This window comes from Colletotrichum fioriniae, assembly GCF_027942845.1.
Source record: "Colletotrichum fioriniae strain IMI 355084 chromosome Unknown scaffold_3, whole genome shotgun sequence".
Classification (NCBI taxonomy): Eukaryota; Fungi; Ascomycota; class Sordariomycetes; order Glomerellales; family Glomerellaceae; genus Colletotrichum; species Colletotrichum fioriniae.
Genome location: NW_027076839.1, coordinates 1,770,349 through 1,792,946, shown reverse-complemented (window position 1 = coordinate 1,792,946; position 22,598 = coordinate 1,770,349). Strand labels below are relative to the sequence as shown.

Below are 22,598 nucleotides of genomic sequence, written 5' to 3'. Positions count from 1 at the left end.
ACCGATCGAAACCTTTTTCCTGAGATCGTCCGCAGCTTCCGACGTCCGTTCGGATAGCAGGCAGGTTGTAGGCGGAGCGGGTCCTTCTGTGGTTGGAGATGGGCGGACAGCTCGGTACGTACTGCTGTACCCTCGGCCTCAGGGAGGATGGAATAGAAGGAATGGGTGGGGTGGGTGTTGGCTCCTGCTTCGCTCGCACTTTGGTGATTCCAAGCTGGGAAGTCGAGGTGCATCCCATCTCTTGCCCAATGACGTCCTCAATGCGGGGGCACGGCGAAATATCGAATTGGCTGCTGCTACTGCTGCTGGCCCACCAGTCGGAAGCCGGGACTTTCCCATTTTCTCCATCCCCGGGGCGCTGCTGGCCTGCTGCTCTTTGGCGGCTGGCCACCTGAACTTTTCTCTCTCCCGCTCCCCGGTCCTTGACGGGAAAGTCTCTATTTGGTCGCTCTTCATTCGCCCGTGTGCTGTACGTGTATGGAGTACTTGATGCTGTTTCTCGCGCCCGACCTGCCGACCGCGATGGTCCCACGGATTCATGGATCCAAGGAAACAACGTTCCTCGTCTCCGCAAACCGCAGATGAGCGCGTGGTGGGTGAGGAGCTGTTCCGCGGGCTTTTTATTGATTCGCACGAGTACTTCGTAAGGAAACATCGGGCAACAAGACGGCCGTGGCAGTGCAGAAGAGGCGCTAAGCCCGCATCAGAGACTCAGACAGGTCCTCCCACCTTGAGGCTCGCCTTGCAAAAAGTGTACCGGTAACCCTTTCTCCATTGATTGGGGGCTCCAGTACATATTCGTTCCTGGGTATTCCCACACAATGCCCCAGAGGTCCAAGACCAACCCACCAGGTCACCGACTCACCAGTGAGCCGCGGCCTGATAATCTTGACTTTTTGCCAAGCGCCTTGTCGTCGTCCATACTTGCGTATTGAGGGCGGCGCAGCTCTGTACGCTGCAACCTTTTCGGCTCTACTCGTGTTTACTCGCGGGCTGTCTGCCAAGTACCAAGAGGAAGACAAGAAACTGCCAAGGAGCTCTCATCTACTCTCCCTTTGGGTACAGAGTATCCAGGTAATCTGCCAACGATTAACGAGTGCAGTTGATGGGGGAGCATCGATCTAGTTCCATTTACGGGGACCTTCCGCCGGCGCTTCCTTCGGCGTCCGCCTCTTACGGGAATACAACACCGCCCAGCCTGCCAAATTTTTCCTTGACGTCTCTTGTTCTCGATTCGAGGCTGGCTCGCCTTGTTTACTACTCAACACCACTGTTGAACAACATCAACACCATCGGCATTTTCCTGAATTGTTAATCTTCAAGGTGACTGCTCTCACTCACTTGCGCACTATACCCGCTCGTAACGTCGCCGCAATCGCAGATCCTATCACTTTCCTAAGACGCTTTCAGTTCTTCCTGCAAAAGCATTTATATACGTTTCTGTTCAGCTTTTAGCCACCTGCGCTGGCCCGGCACTTGGAGATCCCACGACTCCAAAGGACCACGCCAGATCCAGAAAGGAACGCGCCGCCACCACCAAGACGAGCCCAATGAAGAGCTTCATGGCCGAGCCACTCTGGTGAATCCGGGCCGCTTTCTAAGGGATCCGTCTGGAACAAGCCCATTTTTGCCGTCCTTCTAGTCTCGAGCTAGCCTTGACCAGCTAACCACCACTGTGGTTCTCGATCCGCGCTTCTGGGGGCTAGACTGAGACTGCCACTGCGCAGTGTACGGCCTAGACAGAAAGCGACAAAGCCTCGCCTCGCGCGCCCCTCAAGAATGGACAGGCGGCATCTGGGCGACGCCCCTTCACAGCAACATGAGGACGCTGACCCCGCCCCAAGCACGTCGTCGAGTTCAACCTCCTCCAACCATAATGACAACGATCTTCATGACATATCCTCGCCATCAGTGAACCCCGCGCCGCGCGCAGCGCAACGAATTCACCCGAGACGAGCCATCACCGAACCCATGGGGAGCAAAGGCGCCCTCGACGGCGGCCATGTCCGTTTCTCGGACGAGCTTCAGCGCGACTCCAGGCGTAGCTTCGACCCGCCGTCATCGCACCCGAACTCAAACAGGCCGGGGCTCTATACGATTCCCTCGAGGGGTGATCTTGAGGGCCATATCCAGGACCAGGATGAGCCCTCGTCCTCACGACCTCGACGGGGCAGCGACCACAGCTCCGCGCAGCCTTCAGACTCTGATCTCAAGTACCCAGTCTACCGACCAGAGCCAACGAAAAGGACGAAATGGCGTGTTGCGCAGGAGTCGGTGAGCGACCAGCTGAGGAAGGCCTACAATGTGTACATTGTACAGGGATTGTTGCGACAGAAGCCGCTCCCGCCGAGCGCAGATGGAAGGCATATCCCACTCGACATGTCAAGGAGACGGAGTGACCATCTCATCGACGAGCGCACTAAAAAGTCGTACGCCAGTAATTTTATCCGATCCAGTCGATACACGATATGGAGCTTCCTGCCCAAGCAGCTCCTGTTCCAGTTCAGTAAGATGGGCAACTTCTACTTCCTTGTCGTCGGTATCATTCAGGCCATCCCAGGACTCAGCACTACGGGTCAGTGGACTACCATTGCACCTCTCGCCGTGTTTGTGTCATTGTCAATGGCTAAAGAAGGCTACGACGACTACCGCCGGTATCTGTTGGCCAAGACGGAAAACTTGAGTCGCGCGTGGGTTTTGGGCGACCGATCCAAGAAGGCGACAGCGAGGATGAAGAGGCACAAGGGTGGCGAAGTTGCTGAACACTCGGCAGATGGATGGACCGAGATTGAATGGCAGGACCTCAAGGTTGGCGACGTCGTCAGACTTCAACGTGACGACGACATTCCGGCGGATATCGTCCTTCTGTATGCGTCTGGACCCAACGGGACAGCTTACATCGAGACTATGGCTTTGGACGGTGAGACGAATTTGAAGGCGAAGAGAGCCTCACCTGTTCTCGCTGAGAGGTGTCAAACTCTGCAAGGCATCGAGTCTTGCCAGGCAACCATCGTTTCCGAGGACCCGAATCTGGACCTTTACAGGTATGACGGACGTGTCACTGTCAACGGAGAGACACTACCTCTGTCACTCGACAATGTCATCTACCGTGGCTCGACGGTGCGAAACACTACAGAAGCTATCGGCATCGTCGTGAACACGGGTGAAGAATGCAAGATCCGAATGAACGCTCACAAGCATGTACGCACCAAAGCGCCTGCCATGCAGCGCGTCCTTAACAGAATCGTCGTTTGGCTCATAGTAGTGCTACTCGGCCTCAGCAGCGGTCTTACCTTGGGCCACTACCTGTGGCGAGACCCCGCCGAGTCTTCTTGGTACTTCATGGGCGAGCGCATTAGTATGAGAAAGATCTTCATTGCTTTTATACTCATGTTCAACACGCTCATCCCGCTTTCGTTGTACATCAGTTTGGAAATCATCAAGATCATACAGTTTTACATGATGGGAGACGTCGAGATGTACGACCCGGTCACTAATACGCCAATGGTTGCCAACACCACAACAATCCTCGAAGACTTGGGCCAAGTTAACTACGTCTTCTCGGACAAGACAGGCACCTTGACGGAAAACGTGATGCGCTTCAGAAAGATGAGCGTCGCCGGTACCGCATGGCTGCACGATATGGATATTGAACGAGACGAACACGCCAAGCAAAAGTTGATTGAGATGGCTCGGAAGAAGCGCAAGGGAAAAGGCAAGGACAAGAACCGCGAAAAGCCAATGAGTGATCACGACAACCATTCATCATTGACACCAGCACAAGGAAGGCCATCTATCAGCACGTATGGACGGGGACGCTCTACAAGTCGGGCACCTCAAGCCGAGCCCGAGCTCAAGACGGAAGATCTCCTTGACTACCTGCGACGCAAACCGGACAGTGTCTTTTCCAAGAAAGCCAAGCAATTCCTACTCTGCATCGCTCTCTGCCACACATGTTTACCCGAGACCAAGGTAGACGGCGAGATCGAATACCAAGCTGCTTCTCCTGATGAACTTGCTTTGGTTGAAGCTGCGAGAGATCTCGGCTACCTTCTCATTGACCGGCCTGCGCAATCAGTCATTCTCCAAATGCCGGAAGCTGACGGAACGATCAAAAGAGAGACGTACCAGGTGCTAGATGTCATTGAGTTCAGCAGTCAGAGGAAGAGAATGTCCATCATCATGCGTATGCCAGACGGCAGAGTATGTGTCTTCTGCAAAGGGGCTGACAACGTCATCCTGCCTCGTCTCAAGCTTAGCGGTCTTGCCACACAAAAGGCGAGCGACGTCAATCGGAGAGCCTCGATTCGTAGGAGTGTGGAAAGAGAAAAGGCACAACAGCGCCTCAGCACTAGTGGAACACCCCGCAGCAGCTTCGTAATCGGGAGAACATCAATGTCGGATCGACGTAGCATGATGAATCAGAGAATCTCGGGTGACATGCTCAGACGATCCAGCGCCGTGACCGACGACGCCGACGCATGGAACTCACGCAGGGGATCGGCAGACATCCTCTCGCCCATGAGTGCCCACGAAATCTGGTCATCGCCACGTCACAGCATGGCCATGTCCGCGAACGAGGATGAAGTGGACGAATTCATTGACGAGTCAGTGGCTCTCAACGAGGGCACTGTCCTCGAACGATGCTTTACGCATATCAACGAGTTTGCTTCGGAGGGCCTGCGGACTTTACTTTACGGTTACCGATATATCAGCGAGGATGATTATAGCACATGGAAAAGGATCTATCATGATGCCACCACCAGTTTGGACAATCGACAAGAGAAGATCGAGGCAGCCGGCGAGCTCATTGAGGATAAGTTCGAACTTGCCGGTGCCACCGCCATCGAGGATCGATTGCAAGAGGGTGTACCAGAAACGATTGAAAAGCTCCGTCGCGCCGAGATCAAGGTTTGGATGTTGACGGGAGATAAGCGCGAGACCGCCATCAATATCGGCCACTCTGCCGGCCTGTGCAAACCGTTCTCCGAGGTTTTTATCCTGGATGCTACAATGGGCAACCTCCAAGAGTCAATCTTGTCGACCTTGGGTGAAGTCGCCCGAGGTATGGCACCGCACGCGGTAGTAGTGGTTGACGGTCAGACCTTGGGAATCATTGAAGGAGACGAGGACCTCAGCTTCCTCTTCTTCGACCTTGTAGTGAGGGTCGACTCGGTCATCTGTTGTCGCGCCTCTCCCTCGCAGAAGGCCACTCTTGTCAAGCGCATTCGCCGGCAAGTACCTCACTCCCTGACTCTGGCCATTGGCGACGGCGCCAATGACATTGGCATGATCCAAGCCTCGCATGTTGGTATTGGTATCTCGGGCCGCGAAGGTCTTCAAGCCGCTCGCATTTCCGACTACGCCATTGCGCAATTCCGCTTCTTGCAGCGTCTTCTCTTTGTCCACGGCCGCTGGAACTACCTTAGGACTGGCAGATATATTCTCGCCACTTTTTGGAAGGAAATCGTTTTTTTCTTACCACAGGCTTACTTTCAACGTTACACGGGATACACCGGAACGTCTCTATATGAGAATTGGAGTTTGACGGTGTTCAATACTTTCTTCACGTCACTCGCGGTTATCCTATTGGGTGGCTTGGAAAAGGATTTGCAAGCCAAGACGCTCCTCGAATTCCCTGAGCTCTACACCTTTGGCCACAAGAACAGAGCTTTCAACATCAAGCTGTATATTGGCTGGACATTCCTCGGGCTGATTGAGTCTCTCATCATTTTTTGGGTGACCTGGGCGGTCTACAACTCGCTGCCCTTCGATCAGGACACATCACTCTATGCTATGGGATCTGTTCCCTTTACGGTTGCTGTGGTGTTTATCAACATCAAGTTGCTGTGAGTTGCTTTTCGTGGAATTGCGCATAACATTTTGCTAACGATCTTAGGGTTCTTGAGATGGAAAACAAGAACATCATCATTCTGGCCGGATTCCTCATCTCGGTCGGGGGTTGGTTCTTGTGGAACATCATTCTATCCGCAGCTTTCCGGCCCATCTTGCGCATCTATCAGCTTCGACACGCGTTCATTCACAACTTTGGTCGAACCCTAAGCTTCTGGACTACTATTCTCCTTGCACTTGCGACGGTTATCTGCTTGGAGCTGATAGTCGATGCGATACGCCGGGTGTACTGGCCGCGCGATGTCGATATCATGCAGCGCCTTGAGAGGAAGGGCTTCGACGCAGATGACGTGACCGAGGGAATGGAAGGTGGCCACGGCGACACCTCTGGAACGATGTTGGAAGTTATCAGCAGCAAGACCAAGTCGGTCTTTGGCCATACGGAGGAAAGGCCCTCGAATCTTGACGGGGCACCTAGGCCAAGTCACTCCACCACTCGGCCCTCATTCCACCACGCACGGCAGTCTCGAAGGTCGAGAGACGAGTCGGCCGCCAGATCTTTCACACCCCCGGTTGAAGAAACCAACATTGCAGAACCAGAGCTGAGTGTTTCGGAGCCGACAAAAAAGCCACGCCTCTCTGTGACAACGAGGTGGTTGGGGAGCGCAAAGAACACCCACGTGAATGGCCCCATTGAGCTGCGGTCAACGGGTCAATCATCTAGGTCATAGGGAAGAGGAGGGGAAAAGGGGTTTCGTTATTTGTGTACATAATTGGCCGTTTTGATTTATCATCACGGTTACTCGGACTGTCCTTTTCTAGTTTCGGGGGTTTGGTTTTCGTTCTTGATACCACAAAGCATGATGGGTTTCCCTTTTACGTTTGGCGTTTTCAGAGGTCAAACATTACTCGGCAGTAGACAATGGGGGGACTGCATACAATAGGCAGGCGTAGTAGTCTGTGTACATACGGGAAAGACTATGCAAGGAATTCAAGACTCTCTCAACTATCACAATGATTCCATCTGTGTGCATCTGTTGCGTCTGAGAATACAGAGCTGTTATGCTTTATTATGCATTAAATCAAGGGCGAAGGATAGAGAGAACCTGGCTGTGGTGTGTATACATGATCATGCATATGGCGATTAGTTTGTCCCTGTAGGGCATCATGATTGGTCGAGCGTTGGTGATGAGACGTGGAAGGGTTAGTTGTCCTCCTTCTCGTCCTTCTTCTCATCCTTGGAGTCTTCCTTCTTCTCCTCGGACTTGTCTTCCTTCTTGTCGTCAGACTTCTCTTCCTTCTTGTCTTCGGACTTCTCCTCCTTCTTATCGTCAGACTTCGCCTTCTTGTCCTCTGACTTCTCTTCCTTCTTTCCCTCAGACTTCTCCTTCTTATCGTCAGACTTCTCTTCCTTCTCCTCACCCTTCTTCTCGTCCTTGGACTCCTCCTTAGGCTTGTCCTCAGACTTTTCCTCCTTCTTCTCATCCTTAGGCTTCTCGGACTTGTCTTCCTTCTTATCCTCTGACTTCTCCTCAGACTTGTTGTCCTTCTTCTCCTCGGACTTGTCTTCCTCCTTGTCCTCAGACTTGGACTCTTCCTTTTCCTCAGACTTGGACTCCTCTTCCTTCTCCTCCTTATCCTCCTTCTCCTCAGGCTCATCGTGCTTCTCCTCCTCGTCATGCTTAGCATGAGCGGCGCCATGGCCCTTGGACGGCGCGGGACCGCTCCACGGCTGGATGACGGCCAGACCGGCGGCGAAGAAGACTACTGAGCCAATGGCACTGTATACATGGAAAAGTGGTCAGACACGTCTTCCTCGGGCAAATAGTGACTGACAATCGTCCCTCTTCACAAAATATGCTCAATTGAAAGAGCCAATTGATTTCTCAATGGGTATACAAAGGCAATTGACTTACAGAGGGAGCTCGCTTTGGGGCTTCGCGCCATGTTGGCTGGCGTAGGTCCTCTGGCCGACCTGGGAACGGAACTGGGGACGGATCGTCCGGCGCGCCGAGGATCGGAGGGCGGAACGCAGGGAAGCAGCCCTGGCGAAAGACATGTTTTTGGAATTGTACTTAGTTGAACGCAGGGAAATGCTCAAGTCGCTTCAAGCAAGGAGGAGGCTCAATGGCAAGACCAATTGGAATAGTTGCGAGTGTCCTTTGTACAGAGAAAAGGAGAGAAAGAAAATAACAGACCAAGAGAGCAACACGAGAAAAACCCGCTTGGGAAGCACGTAAGGAAGCCAAAAGAAAAAAAGCTGGGGTTGGATTGGTGTGGCTTGGCCTTGGTTTCTGGCCTGTTGTGCTGGCTTTGAGTGACCTGCCGTCCGAAGTCTAGGAGCTCGGAGCTGCGAGCTCTCTGCCTCCAGCTTGCACCAGCAACGAGCTTCCAGAGCCATCGGCCAATGGTTGCGAAGAGGCTGGACACTTCCAGATGCCGGGGGTGGCTGGTTCTCCCCACAGCTTTGTGATGACGACATTTGCCGGGGGTGTGCCGAATGGGCCCGCACGACATACCTACCTCGATCCCGAAATGGGGAGATGGGAGCTCAGGTCAAGGTGTCAAGGTCCACTCGATTGCTTATCTAATCTTCAGCCGGAATAACTCACCGGAGAACGAGCTGGGGCCGGCACGGACTTGATCCAGGGACTTACATAACGCTCCAGCGTGGTGGAGGTCACTGCGGGTAAGGCACCTCAGAGCCCAGTGGTAGGTAGGGGTCCACTTTCGCGGGGCAAGAACGTCCCGGAACAGGTAGCATTGAGGGGACCTCTGTCCGTATTGTCTGAGGTACCTACTGGGCTGTCTAAGGTAATCCCGCCCAACGCCCTTCCTGCCTGGAGCTCTGGAACTTGTAACCCCACCACCAACAACACCTCTTTCACGAGGGTCTCTGTTGTCGTGATCCAAAGCCAACATCAAAAATTGCCAACCCAATTTACCGCCCCGATACACATCGTATCTTTTCGTCATCTTTTCCCTTCTCGCGGGACGGTCGACCTTCTTTCCTCTTTCCTCTGCATGGTCAGAGCAACCGATTCCCCGTTGACACGCCACCTGCCGCGATAACCTCCTCACCTCCATCACCCTCGCACGTAGCGAACAAGCCCGGACCATACACTTCGAGATGGCTTCCTCAAGCGTCCCCGCGAATCCGACGCCGCAGACGGTGATCCAGCTCGTGCAGAAGCTGGGAGATGCAGACCCGGATTTCCGCTTCATGTCGCTCAACGATCTGCTCCAGGTCCTGGCCAACGGCAAGCCTGACTTTCTGCACCACGACTACAACGTTGCCGCACGTACTGTTGATAGCATCATCAAGGCGCTCGACGACCAAAATGGAGAGGTGCAGAACCTGGCGATCAAATGGTGCGAGAATCCGAACTCCCCCTCCCATTCAAATCCCTTCTCCAAACACCCAACGAGCAATGGCAGGAGCTAACCGGTTTCCCTCCGCAGTCTCGGGCCGCTGGTCATGAAAGTACCGACCCCGATTATCGCACCAATGATTGAGAAACTCTCTGCAATCAAGCTTAAGAACTCGGTTGACAATGCTGTTCCCTCGCTCGCCCTCCGCGCCGTCATCATGGCCCTTCCGAAACCCACACCCGGCTTGCCGCCCGCCAAGGACGTGACAGAATCATATCAAGCCGTCAGCCGCGTTCTGATCCCGCGGCTCTTGGGACCCGGCGGCAAGGTGCAGCCGCAGAACCTTTCAAACAATATCCAGCTGCCGCCCGTCCCGCAGGGTCTCCTTAAGGTGGACAAGGACCTGAGCGCAGAGTCGGTAGATATCCTTATCGAGGTTGTCAGATGCTTTGGCGTGATGCTCTCGCCCCTCGAGGTCGAGGCGATGCAAGATGCCGTCATTAGTCTGCTCGAGAACGACAAGACATCATCAGTCGTGAAGAAGAGGGCTGTGGTGGCTACTTCGATACTTGCTATTCACCTGTCGGACGACTTGCTCAGCCAGATGGTCGAGCGAATGGGCAACGATCTGAGCAAGGCCGATATTTCTGCAGTCACACGCCGCCTCTACATTTCAATCACTGGCTCGTTGGCGAGATCGATCCCCAACCGTTTCGGCTCATACTTGAAAACTCTGGTGCCTTTCATTCTCCAAGCTTTGAGCGAGGGTGAGCTTGAGAAGCATCTGGAGGAGATTAGCGACGGAGACGACATTGGCCAGGAGTTCAACGAGGTGCGAGAATCAGCTCTCGTGGCCCTAGAGTCATTCCTCGCCGCTTGCCCGACGCAGATGCGCCCCTTTACCGACCAAACCATCCAGGCGACCCTCAGATATCTGAAGTACGACCCCAACTACGCAATGGGCGACGATGACGAAGACATGGACGTTGACGACGAGGATGAGGACGAGGACGATGATGAATTTGAAGACGATGCTGGCTTTGATGACGATGACGACGCAAGCTGGAAGGTCCGTCGTTGTGCCGCCAAGGCTCTTTACACCCTCATCTCAACCCGTGGAAGTGGCGATTTGTTAGAGAACGGTGTTCTATACAGCCAGGCAGGACCCACTTTGGTAAAGAGATTCGACGAGAGAGAGGAGAACGTCCGTCTAGAAGTCATTGCTTGCTTGTCTCTTCTTGTGCGCAAGACGGGCGAGGGCATGTATCCCACAGACCTCTCCCTCGACGACCACGAGCCCGAGGCGCCTAGCTCCATCCCCATCAGCAGAAAACGCAGACGTCAGAGCAGCGGCGGCGGTTCCATGAACACCCCGCATGCCGCCACAGGTCTTACGTCTCCCACCCTCGAGAGAATCCCTTCAACTGGGCCCCGCGCAGATCTGGCTCGGTTCACCCCGACGATCGTGAAGGCTTCCACAAAGTTGTTGAAGGGCAAGGTTATTCCTACCAAGCAGGCCATCATCAATCTCCTCGATGATATCATCACAGTCCAGCGAGGTGGTCTTTCCGACTACTTCAACGACGCCATCGGCCCCATCATTGAGTCTATTAAACCCACTGGAGCCTCAGCACTCGCCTCATCTCTGGCTGCCTCTGGTGGAAATGCGTCCGCGACACCCAGTACTCTGCGTGTTGCCGCCCTGAAGCTCACCAGCGATATTGCCAAGACCCACTCGTCGAGTCTTTTGCAGCCGTACTTGACCAAGATAGTGGCTGGTGTCATTTCGGCAGCCAACGATCGATTCTACAAAATCTCAAGTGAGGCCATCGGAACGATCGAGGAGTTGGTAAAGGCAATCACTCCCCCTCGGTCCAAGATGACGGCACAGAAGTTCAAGGGCGAGCTCCAGAAGCTCTTCGACACGATCATGAACAGAATTACTGCGACAGACGCTGATGCTGAAGTCAAGCAGCGTGGTATCCACGCCTTGGGAGTCTTGCTGTCTAGAACCTCCGGTGCTGATGGCAATGGTCTGATCCCAGCGGACAAGCGACAGGCTGCCTTGACCGCACTTCTTGACCGCCTCAAGAACGAGACTACTCGTCTGGCTGCCGTCAGAGCAGTCGATAACGTCGCAGCTTTCAGCACTAGCAGTGGCCAGCTCGAGACGTCGTGGATTCGGGAGGTCGCGCTGGAGCTTGCGGGACAACTCCGCAAGGCTAACCGGGCTCTTCGCGGTTCTAGCGTGCTCGCACTCAAGCATTTGGTTGTGTCGCCGACCGCCAGAGGTCAATTGGATGCAGACACTATCCAGGGCCTGGTTTCGTCGTTGGTGCCTGTTATTAGCAACAACGACACTCATCTATTGGCACCCGCCCTGCTCATTCTCGCGACCCTCGTCGAGGAAAACGCCGATCTCGTGGTCACCCAGTCAATGACTGCTACTATCTGCACTCTGCTCAAGTCAAGCTACGCCAGCATCGTCCTAGACCAAATCCTCATTCTTGTCACAAAAGTTGGCGAGAGCGGCGCCGGCCAACCTCTCATGCAAGGGCTTCTCAATGACGTTAGTATCGAAGGAGATCCTGTTGTCGTGGGCAAGGTCATTGGTGCACTTCTCGTGGCCAGTGGAAGCTCGGCTGGCGTCACTGTTGAAAGCTTCATTTCCGAGTTGCAAACCAGTTCCAGAAACAAGGATGACGCTCGCTTGAGCTTGGCACTTGCGGTGCTTGGCGAGGCTGGTCTCCGTCTTGGAGCCAACTCGCCATTGAAGGCGGAGCTGTTCTTGCAACAATTCCACGAAGAGCCCGACAAGGTCTCCATCTCAGCTGCAGTGGCCCTTGGCCGTGCTGGCTCGGGCAATGTTTCCGAGTACCTTCCAGTCATTCTGGCAACCATGCAGAAGGGCGGGAACACGCAATACTTGCTTATCCAGTCAATAAAGGAGATCTTGCAGCAAGTCAACGTTCTCTCTGCCGAGGTCTCCAAATTCGCGGCCGATATCTGGCAGCACCTTCTATCTGCCTCTACTATTCCCGATAATCGGGTAGTGTGCGCGGAATGTGTGGGACGACTGACCATCATCGACTCCCAGACCTTCATGCCTCAGCTTCAGGTAAGTTGAACAGACTCATCACGGGTAGAGTAAAATTGACAACGTCACAGTCCCTTCTCAGAAATGAGAACCCCGACATCCGAGGCATGTCTGTTCAGGCTGTTCGATACACGCTTCCTGATAGTGACGAGGCTTTCGACGCCATGCTCAAGAATGTCCTTGTCGATATGCTGCTTGTCATGCTGCAGGACTCGGAGATGGATAACCGCCGCTTGGCGATGTCAACGCTCAACTCGGCTGCGCACAACAAGCCCGATCTTATTCTGCCTCACCTTGGCGAGCTGATGCCGTTTGTGTTGACCGAGTCCGTGATCAAGCCACAGTTGATCAGAGAGGTCATGATGGGCCCTTTCAAACATATGGTGGATGATGGCCTTGAAGTCCGAAAGGTATGTCTTGTTTTATCTTCGAAAGGTTGATCCCGGCTGTTACTGACCACAAATACAGAGCGCTTACGAGACCCTGTACGCTCTCATGGAGACGGCCTTCTCGCGAATCAACAACATTGACTTTTACGACCGCGTGGTCGCTGGTCTGAAAGATGACAACGACATTCGCAGCCTCTGCAACTTGATGGTGTCCAAGCTTATCTCGCTTGACCCTGATGAGACTAGCCGTCGCCTTGACTCCATCGCCGAGGCATACCGCGCCATCTTGTCAACCAAGCTCAAGGACGGAGCCGTCAAGCAGGATGTGGAGAAGCAGGAGGAGGCGAACAAGAGCGTGCTTAGGGTCACGCTCTTGCTCGGAGACAAGCTCAAGGGCGCAAAGGATGGTTCTGGCAAGGGAGCAGCCAACGCGAGTGCCGGAGGTGCCAGCCAGGCGTGGAACGCTTACTGGGAGTGGGTTAACAAGGAGTTCCAAGCGCAGCTTAGAAGCCTGCGTGAGGAGACCAAGAACCTCAGCATTCTGTAGTACAGATACTACATAGAGACAGGCAACCTTCATCTTGATCCTGGAGATGAGGCGTAGCTAGGACGCTCAAGAACAGCAGAGGATGAATAAGATTTCAGCATTTGATTTGTAAAGTACACTTCGGAAGAACAAGAAGGTCTCATAGCCGAGGCGAACAATTAGTCCAAGGGCATTTCTTGTCCCGTAAGGCAAACCCCGAAGCCGTGCTAAATAAATCCAAGATGTTTTGTTCGAATGTTGGGAAATAATACCCCCTCTCTAGTGTCCTCATGTCGTTGAAGCATTTGGGGGCTTCGATGAACCACGCTGGCGAATGAGATAGCCAAAGTCAACGGCATTTCGAGACGATGCTGTACGCTCGGTGATTGTACGTGCCATCACTCTCACCATGGCATGTTCCGCTTAAGTGGAAATTCTTGAGATGAGTTTCGTCGGCGCTGAAGTCTGTCTGCATATAAGAATAGCGTAGAGCAAATTTTGAGGTCGAGACTTGGAGTATGGAGGACATTTCTCGAATCTGTCTCTTACTTTCCTCTTCGTTGTACTTAATTGGTCTCGATAGTGGCCCTGCGCTGGAAGCATAAGTGAATGATAACTCCACTGAGTGAGGCCGATTGGCAAAAGAGTACGGCTTCCTAGATTGGACTTTCGATTCCCACCATATGTTATGTGTAGTCATACGACCGTGCACCAGAGATACAATGCAGCGAAGCCGGGAATTGGCCTCGTGCTCTTGTTACATACAATTTTCAGTTTGTGAAAGAGATTCTCCAACAGGTGAAGGGGTTATCAGAGTTTCTTCATTCGTGCTCGATACCAGACGCGCCTCGATAACTGACGCGCCTCATCATCCTCTATACGCTTTTTTTTCCACGTGAGCAAGGCCATCCTCTCTGCTTGCCTCACATCTAGTGGAGGTGAACTTGGGAACGGTCGACTATAGATACCGGCCTAAGTCGTGGTCCAGGATCTTCTTTTGGGCCAACCAGGTAGGTATACTTGAATGCTTCACCAGCACTGTAGTGCTTGCCTGCTTGCCTGCTTGCAGATGGAGTTTGAGTTTCGTCGGCGAACTATCTTTAGCTTAAAGTTCCTCTCGTAAATCATAACATTCAAGTCTTCCAGTAGACCGTTCTTCTTTGACATTGTATACCTCTCTGAATAATAGGCAAGTAACAAATGTCAAGTAAGCAGGGCGTTGGAGTAGAAGTCACTGCTTAAGACAGAGTTTTCACTTTCTGCCGAGCGTCCCCGTTTCCATTTGTTATATTCTGGGTCAAGCGTGCAGGTGTCTCGGAACCAGACGCACAAAGAGACGAGTTTCTAGATTAGGATGAGATAGAGGGCATCGAGCAAGGTATTTATAGTCTCGAACTACATATGCGCTTTCTTCTGCTGTCTCCCCCGAGGTAGGCTAGGAGTTCTCCTGACTAGGTACGTAAGGCGAACCACTATAGTTACTTTACGTCTAGCTTATTATAATAAGCTTGGCTTGGGATCCAAATTCCTATCAATTTAAATATCGTTGAAGCGTTCTATGCTATAAGAGGTTTAGGTAATACTAATAAGAAACAGGCGTCAGTGATATAAGCCATAATTAAGGTAGCAGCATAAATCTACTCGTCAACTCTCCCCCCTAATAAGCAGATTCATATACTTCAAAGTATAAGCTGAGAGCCAGAAGGAGACAGGGAAACCCTCTTTTTGAAATGCTTGAGGAATGGAAACGATGTATCTGGGAAACTCTGGACGCACAGAACTTCTTCTGGGTCGCCCCAAAAATCAGTCTCCAAGCCTGGCGCAGGAAGACAAAAAGGTCGCCTCGAAGACGATGACATTGGCGCTTGATTCAGAAGTCTGTCGTTTCGTGGAATAGTGCGGCATTCATAGCAAACCGGGCCCACACTCGTTTCTCTATCGTTTCCATGAAAGCGAGCCTTGTAGGCACTTGCACTCATCCATCTAGACAGGCGTCTTCGAGTCTTCATACCAGACTTTTGTCCTAGACTTACACGCGTCTGGTGTGTCAACAAAACATTTCAGGGACGAAGATGTAAACTACGTCGCGCGGGCAATGTTATTCCCCTGGATTATACCTTACACAACACCAGCAGACAATATAAAGGCCACACTTTTGAACCTCCATGTACTCAACGCACAACCATACACACTCTCTTATAAAATCCGCCTCTTGATATTTCTCTCTGTCTCCCTCTTTACTCCCAGAACCCCCACCCATCAAGCCTCACATCCCCATCCCCGCACCTCTCAACTCTCGTCACCAACCCAACTCCCCAAACAATAGCATCCACCCATTCTGCAACTCCACCCACTCACATCACAAACCCCCATTCCCACAAACCCACAACACACCGCACAACCCAGTAATTCCTCCATATTCTCTTTCGTCGTCTCTCGAGTCATCAATCAAAGCAACAAGCCTTGTTGGCTAAGTGGTATAGCGTCTCACTAGTACCTAGTGACATGAGAAGATCGGCGGTTCGATTCCGCCACGAGGCACATAAAAGCGTAGTTCCCTTCACGGGGAGCAATGATCTCTTTTTGCAATTTTTTCCCCTTCTGTCGCTTTGGTGGTAGTTTTCAGTCTACGAAAGGTGTTGAAACAGAAGTCGTTAAGAGGTTCTGGTTTTTTTCTTTTTTTCGCGTGGTTTTGACTGACTGACTGTTGATACTACAGTTCCTCTGTGTATACTTGTACAATCTAGCCTATAGTTTGCCAAACGCTTCCTGTTCACCGTTCAAGTAGAAGCAGATGCAGGTATCGACTTCAAAAAGGCATAGGCAGTACAACACTTGTACTCATGTATGTTGACCGTTGCTTGCTCCCAGACGATGGAAGCAAAGCTGGTGGCACGTTTCTTCGTTAGACGTCGAACGACACAGTCAACCAAGCTCACCTCACAGACACAGCAGAGCGATTAGACCATCATATAAATGGACAAAGAAAAAGTTCAAGTATTTACGGAATCTGACACTACCCAACCCTTATTAAAACACAGCAGGCAGCGCTGGCGCAAGCTAGACGATACAAGCCTACCCACGCTGTTGCTTAAAGCAATAGTAGACGAATAAGTAGCTTTTGTGCAGTAGCCAGAGTCTCTCTTCTTCCGCTTTCTGACCCCCCGTTTATCCTCCGCCAGCTTTCTTGGCTTCCTCGTCGGCCTTGGCCTTATCTTCTGCCTGCTTCTTCGCTTCCTCCTCGGCCTGCTTTTTCGTCTCTTCATCGGCGGCCTTCTGCTTGGCATCTGCCTCAGCCTTCTTCTTTTTCGACTCTTCCTCAGCCTTCTTAGCCTCTTCTTCGGCCTCTCTGGCCTTCTTTGCATCCTCCTCTGCTCTCTTCTAGCTTCGACTTCAGCCTCGGCCTTCTTCTTATCTTGTTCTTCTTCGTTCTTCTTCGCCTCCTCGGTGACCTGCTGAGCCTCGCCCTCAACAAGCGTCGACTGGGTATTTTGTTCCTCGTCGTCTACGTCAACCAGTCTCCCAGAGTCCCACTTCTTCTTGGCGGCCTTGAGCAGCGACGGCAGTTCTCCGCTCATGTCGCACATGCCACGGAAGCTGCCGTTCTCCTTGCGAATCAGCTCGTACGGGTGACCGTACTCGACAACTGCACCCTTGTCCAGAACAAGGACCTTGTCGTAGTCCACAATAGTCTGCAGGCGATGAGCAATGGTGATGATGGTACTTGTCAGCTCGCGGATGGTCTCCTGGATCTTGGTATCGGTGGCGTAATCGATGGAGGCTGTCGCTTCGTCCATGACCAGCACATTGGGTCGCTTCAAAAGAGCACGAGCGAGACAGAGCAGCTGGCGCTGACCCTGAGACAGGTTGGAACCGGATTCCGAGACAGTTGACGAGAGGTTGAGGAAGATATTCTTGTTCGTAGGCGCAATGGAGGAGCCAGGGCTAGAGTTGGAATCTCCACGAATCAGACCCAGGTTGGGCGTAGCGGGCAAGATTGACCCTGCAGATGGCGTAGTCGGTCTGGTTGCTGGTCTAGAAGTTGACTCGTTGGGGCCGATGAGCTGCACCTTGCGAAGCGCCTCAAATATTTGTTCATCCGTGTACGCATCGAAGGGGTCCAAGTTGGAGCGAATGGTGCCCATGAAAAGGGTGGGGTCCTGGGGAACAATGGTAATGGCTTCACGCAAATCGCGGAGTCCAATGAGGCCAACATCGATATCGTCAATGAGAATTTTGCCTTCATCGGCCTCGAGGGCACGGAAAATAGCCAAGGCCAGCGAACTCTTGCCAGCACCAGTCCTACCAACGATACCAACCTTCTCCTTGGGGTTGATCTTGAAACTGAGACCACGGAGGACGGGGTCCAAGTCTGCGCGGTACCGAGTGGAGTAGTTGATGAACTCAACAGATCCTTGGCTAGGCCAGTTCTTAGGAGGACGGTTCTTTTCGTCAATCGGCTCGGCCTCTTGCTCGACATCCAAGTATTCCTTGATACGCTCCACCGAGTTCATGTTTTGCTCGTTGATAGCATAGAGACGGATGAGCCACAAAACGTTCTCGGTGAAGCCAATGGCGTAACTGAGGGAGATGCCGGCCGAGCCAGCATCGACGCTGCCCGTGCCCAAGCTGATGATGATGAAGACACCAGCGAAGAAGGAAACCGTATCACCAAGCACATCAGTCCTGAATGCAAGCCAACGGTTGGCAGCCCAAAGATAGATAAAGGGGCGAGCCTGGACGTTGATCTTGGACAAGTTCTCCCGGATGAAGCGGCGCTCATCACCATAAGCTCGGATCGTCGTCATGCCAGACAGGGTCTCTCCAAACTGCTGGAACAGAGGGCTCCTCTGGACGGACTCGAGACGCTTGAGATCTCTGGATGCCCGGAGGTAGAAAGCACCGACGAAGTAGTAGGCAGCAGTGATGAAGACACCCGCAATGAGGAAGCCGGGGGTGATGATGGTGATCAAAACAACAGTAACGAGGATTCCAAGAGCACAACCGAAAACGCCAATAGCGATCGGTGCAACTTCCTGGTCCACAGCCTCGAGGTCCTTGCTGAAACGGTTCATCAGCTGGCCGAGAGGAGTGACGTCGAAGAATTTGAACTTTGCCCGAGAGACGCGAGTAATCAAATCGTTGTGGATCTTCTTGGACGCCGTCAGAGAACCGTAGAAGACCCAAATATCCCTGATGAAGGCGGCAACAGAGCCGGCAAGACCAATGATGGCGAGAACGGTGAGATAGTAGGTGACGTTGACATCCGCAACGGTGGAAGCACTAAAGTTGGAGCTGATACGGTTGCCGTAGTTGGCGATGGAGGCGAAGTAGGTAGGGCTCAAAGACTGCTGGCTGTAGCTGTGGGATGTGGTCGAGAAATCGATGTGCGCAACCTCCTCATCAACGTATTGGTTGGCCCACTCTCGCACCCAGAAGTTGGTTGCGACACCGGACATCTGTTGGAGTCCAAAGACTGTAAGGGCAACAGCCCAGAACCACCAAGCGCCCATAGACGAGAGGTAGAGCTGGATAACAGGCCACTTGACAGAGCCGACGGCCTTCTTCTCCTCCATGGCGTCCTTTTGCTCCTTCTTCTTGTCGTTCTTCTTCGATCGGGCGTCACTGGCGCTTTCATCGCCTGGGTTGACCACAGTCTCCGAACCGTCCTCGCCAACGCTAGAGGGAACGCGGGACGGAATTCGGGACACCGAGGCGGAGTTGATGGCGGCTTTCTGAACATCTTCACCCAACTTGCCAGCGGCAATCAGCTCGGCAGAGGGACCCTGAGCAGTAATCCTACCGTTCTCGAGACAGACAACGTAGTGCGATGACGGAGCACAAAGCTGGAGGTTGTGGGTGACCAAGATGCAGGTTCGGCCGGCCATCAAAGGACCCTTGATGGCGTTGTTGAAGATCCATTGTGCAGTGTGGGAATCAACGGCACTAAGACAGTCATCCAAGAAGATGTGTTGAGAGTTGGAGTAGATGGCGCGGGCGAGCGAAATGCGTTGCTTCTGGCCACCGGACATGGTGATACCCTTCTCGCCAACCAGAGTCTCGTCGCCATTGTCGAGGATTTCGAGATCACGCTCCAGGGCGCAGGCGACAATCACATCCCTGTATCTCTTCTCGTCGTACGGCGCAGCAAACAAAATATTGTCCTTGATGTTGGCGTTTACAAGCCATGCAGCCTGCGCGACATAGGCAACCGTGTCGGCCAGACCCGTCTCAGGATCAGGTCGGACATCCTCACGGCTACGGCCACCTGGGCAATAGACTTTACCCTCGACCAAAGTCATCTCGCCAAGCAAGGCCATGAGCATGGAAGTCTTGCCAGAACCGGTGGGTCCAGAAATGATGTTGAGCTTGCCAATGAGGAAATCGACATCCATGTCCATGAGGCGGAAAGCCATCGATCCGTCATCTGCAACAACGTCCTTGCCGCCCCAGATGAAGTTGGCCTTGCGAAGGCCAATGACCTTATTTCCGTCCTCGTCGACATTGTCCTCGCCGAGCTGTTCGTACTTCTCAGTCTCCTCCTCGGTAAGGAACTCTTCGACACGGTCCAGTGAGACCTTGGTCTCCTGAACGTGGGCAAACATGTCTCCCATTTGATCAAGAGGCACGCGAAGAAGCATGAAGAGGGAGATGGCAGTGAAAGCAACCGACGGGTAGAGCGGCTTGTGCTCAATGAGAGTGTACATCAAGAAGGAGAAGAAGGTGATGAGAACGGGGACCGAGTTCCATACAGCAACGGCGAAGGACCAGATGACATAACGGGATCGAAGAGCCTTCAACTCAGCGGCACGCTTCTCGTCCACGATACGGCCAAACTTGGCCTCCCACGCAAAGTACTTGATGATGCGAATGTTCTGGAGAACCTCGTTGGTCACGTTGATGCGCTTATCGGTGGCGCCCAGAATCTTCTTGGACGTGTTGGCGAAGCCTCGTGCGAAGCTGTAGTTGATAGGCAGGAGCAGGGCCATCACGATCAATCCAGGGATGGCGCTGAGCCCCATGACATCCCAGAGTAGAACGATGGCTACAACGAGCTGGGTCGGGGCGGACGCGCAAATGAAGTGCAGGTAGGCCGTAACTTCGGCAATCTTGAAGCTGTCAACTGACATGAGGTTGATGATGGTGCCCAAGTTCGCTTGCTCGTCGTCCTTGGCCGGATCTTTGGCAGCACCGTTAGCAGCAGCCTCAGCATCAGCTTTGTCCTTCTTGAAACCGAGCTTCGCCTTGATCTTTCCAATCAAGCTCTGCTTTCCAGCAGCAGGCGCCTTCTTGCCAAGTTCCTTGTCCTTGCCAGCCGAGGCCTTGCGTCGGAGGGCCTTGGCGTAAATCTCACCAACCATGATGGCGCGAATACGAATGCAAATCTTGCGACCAATCCAGAGGGCGTAGTTGTCGGCGAAAGACCTGACAATGTCGAGGACTGGCAGGAGAATTACGTACAACCACAAGACGTTGATAGGAGCGCCTTCAGGCCTCTCCACGTATTCGAGGATGGCCTTGAGGAGCAACGTTGGGGCAAAGGTGAAAATGCCTGCGAAAGCAGCCAGAGCAAACTGCAGCAGAAGCTCGCCCTTGAAGTACTTGAGCAAGTGCCAAGCCAGGGTCGAGGTTCTCTTCATCGCCCGGTAGTCGGCAAGGACCGCGGCAGCCTTCTCCTTGGGGACCAAGTTCCAAACGTTCTTCATTTCCAGTGTTTCCTTGTAGCCGCGAGAGATGATGGGGTCCACCCAGGAGAACGTGGCCAGGGAAAAGAGAGACGCGAGGGGCTCACGCGAGGGCTCAATGTCGCCTTCCCATTCCAACAGCACCGTCTTGTTGCCCTTGCGGGTCGTAATCGCCAGGCCGAAGAGAAGCGAAGTCAAGACAAACTCGACAATGACGAGTGTTTGCGCAAGGCGGCTGCTGGGGTGGATAATGACGGAGCGGAAGATGCCGACGGTGAACAACCACTGGAACAAATAAATGGCGGCTGTGTGGTTCCAGATGCGAGGAACGCGCCACTTCGTGTTGCCGAGGAAGAGTCGTAGAGTAGCGAGAATGGCGACGTAGACCCAGGTAACCAAACCGACGATGGTGACCAAGAGACCGTGCTGACCCGGAACAGTCCCAGTAACCAACGCAACAATGTGTATCGCGATCAGACCAGCGATTCCAAGCTCCTCGACGACAATGGTCAAGTTCTGGGCTGGAGGGCTGTCGGCCTGGACAATGGATCCCTTGGTGGTAGTCTTGACCAGAGCTAGGCGACCGCCGCCGTTCATGGTCAGCGCCTCGTCATCTTCATCCTCGGTCTCCTCGGGAGGAATGTCGGTGTGGCTGTGATGGTGCTCTTCCGGGACTTGCTCGTAACCTTGCTTGTGGTTCTTCGCGACGCTTCGGAGTGCCTGTAGGCCGAGGTGAAGGAAGGAGAAGCCTATGATAATCAGAGGAAACAGGATTTTGAGGTAGCTACGAGCGATGGGTGGTTAGTTAACGGGACAAGTGTGGCAGGCAACCGGTTCGTCTGGAGCATTATGGAATCGCAGGTCAAGGCGGTCGGCGTTCGTGGGTTGAGGGCATCGCGATTTGTTGCGCCGTAGTGCGATCTGGTGAGGAGGCGGGCTTGGGGACAAAAAGACTCACTCTTGCTGAAAGCACGGTGTGAGATCATCAATGTCCCATATCGGCCAGCTGCACTGAGCAAAGCTGCCCATGTTTGCTAGTACCCCACTCCCGGGTGGCGGGGAGAAACGCCAAAAAGAAAGCGATCAATGGCTGAGCTCTGATGGCGATTGGAGTTGGAGTTTGGAGTCGTTTGGGGTAGTACGGGATGGGATTTTTGGCAACGGCGTTTCGGTTCGGTTCGCAGCGGTCGAAAGAGAGCGCGGGTTGTGGGAGCCGACCTCGGACCTGGGCGAGGCGAGGAGAGACAAACAGCAGCAGTAGCCAAACTGACGTTGGCGAGGGCGTGGTTATCGATCGCGCTGCTGTATATTGTTGTTGTTTTTCCTCTGGGTGGCAGAGAGAGAGAGAGAGAGTAAGGGAGCCAGTCGGCAGGGCGTCTGTGTCTCGAGATCGCAGGCGGATTCTGTAGATGCCCGAGTTGTGACGCGGGAAGGGGGGAAGGGGAGGGGAGGGAGGCAAAACAAAAAAAGAAGGAAGAGAGGAAAAGAAAAGAGATGGAGGGAGAATAGCCCAAGTTGTTGCAGAATCGAGAGTTTTTGGGTGGTGGGGAGGTCAAGGGAAAGAAAAGCTAAGGTAAGTTCCTGAACTGGCTGGCTGGCTGTGGCTCTTGCTCTGGCCGGTACCCGGGCTCTCAGTCTGTCAGTCGTCAGTCCTTGGATTGCATCCCTCGGGCTGT

General features: G+C 53.3%; 4 protein-coding genes and 1 non-coding gene across 5 annotated transcripts; 3 read left to right on the top strand and 2 right to left on the bottom strand.

The window, feature by feature from the left end:
- Positions 1 to 1,779: 1,779 nt before the first annotated feature.
- On the top strand, positions 1,780 to 6,584 carry DNF3_3 (drs2 neo1 protein; the record flags this gene model as incomplete). The annotated part of the gene is made up of 2 exons (XM_053191160.2): positions 1,780 to 5,849; positions 5,900 to 6,584. The coding sequence occupies 2 exons, from the start codon at positions 1,780 to 1,782 to the stop codon at positions 6,582 to 6,584; spliced, it is 4,755 nt and encodes a 1,584-aa protein (XP_053051585.2).
- Positions 6,585 to 7,057: 473 nt separating this feature from the next.
- On the bottom strand, positions 7,058 to 7,912 carry N0V96_003384 (uncharacterized protein; the record flags this gene model as incomplete). The annotated part of the gene is made up of 2 exons (XM_053191159.1): positions 7,058 to 7,634; positions 7,770 to 7,912. 2 exons carry the CDS (start codon positions 7,910 to 7,912, stop codon positions 7,058 to 7,060), a joined length of 720 nt encoding a protein of 239 aa, XP_053051584.1.
- Positions 7,913 to 8,983: 1,071 nt separating this feature from the next.
- N0V96_003383 (uncharacterized protein) lies at positions 8,984 to 13,258 on the top strand (the record flags this gene model as incomplete). Its single annotated transcript, XM_053191158.1, has 4 exons — positions 8,984 to 9,225; positions 9,316 to 12,343; positions 12,394 to 12,732; positions 12,791 to 13,258. The coding sequence occupies 4 exons, from the start codon at positions 8,984 to 8,986 to the stop codon at positions 13,256 to 13,258; spliced, it is 4,077 nt and encodes a 1,358-aa protein (XP_053051583.1).
- Positions 13,259 to 15,697: 2,439 nt separating this feature from the next.
- N0V96_003382 lies at positions 15,698 to 15,778 on the top strand. Its single transcript has one exon. It is a non-coding gene; the product is annotated as a tRNA-Thr (tRNA).
- A 627-nt stretch (positions 15,779 to 16,405) lies between these two features.
- On the bottom strand, positions 16,406 to 21,951 carry YBT1 (Transporter of the ATP-binding cassette (ABC); the record flags this gene model as incomplete). The annotated part of the gene is given in 3 exon segments (XM_065756820.1): positions 16,406 to 16,618; positions 16,630 to 21,706; positions 21,881 to 21,951. The coding sequence occupies 3 exon segments, from the start codon at positions 21,949 to 21,951 to the stop codon at positions 16,406 to 16,408; spliced, it is 5,361 nt and encodes a 1,786-aa protein (XP_065614587.1).
- Positions 21,952 to 22,598: the final 647 nt, after the last annotated feature.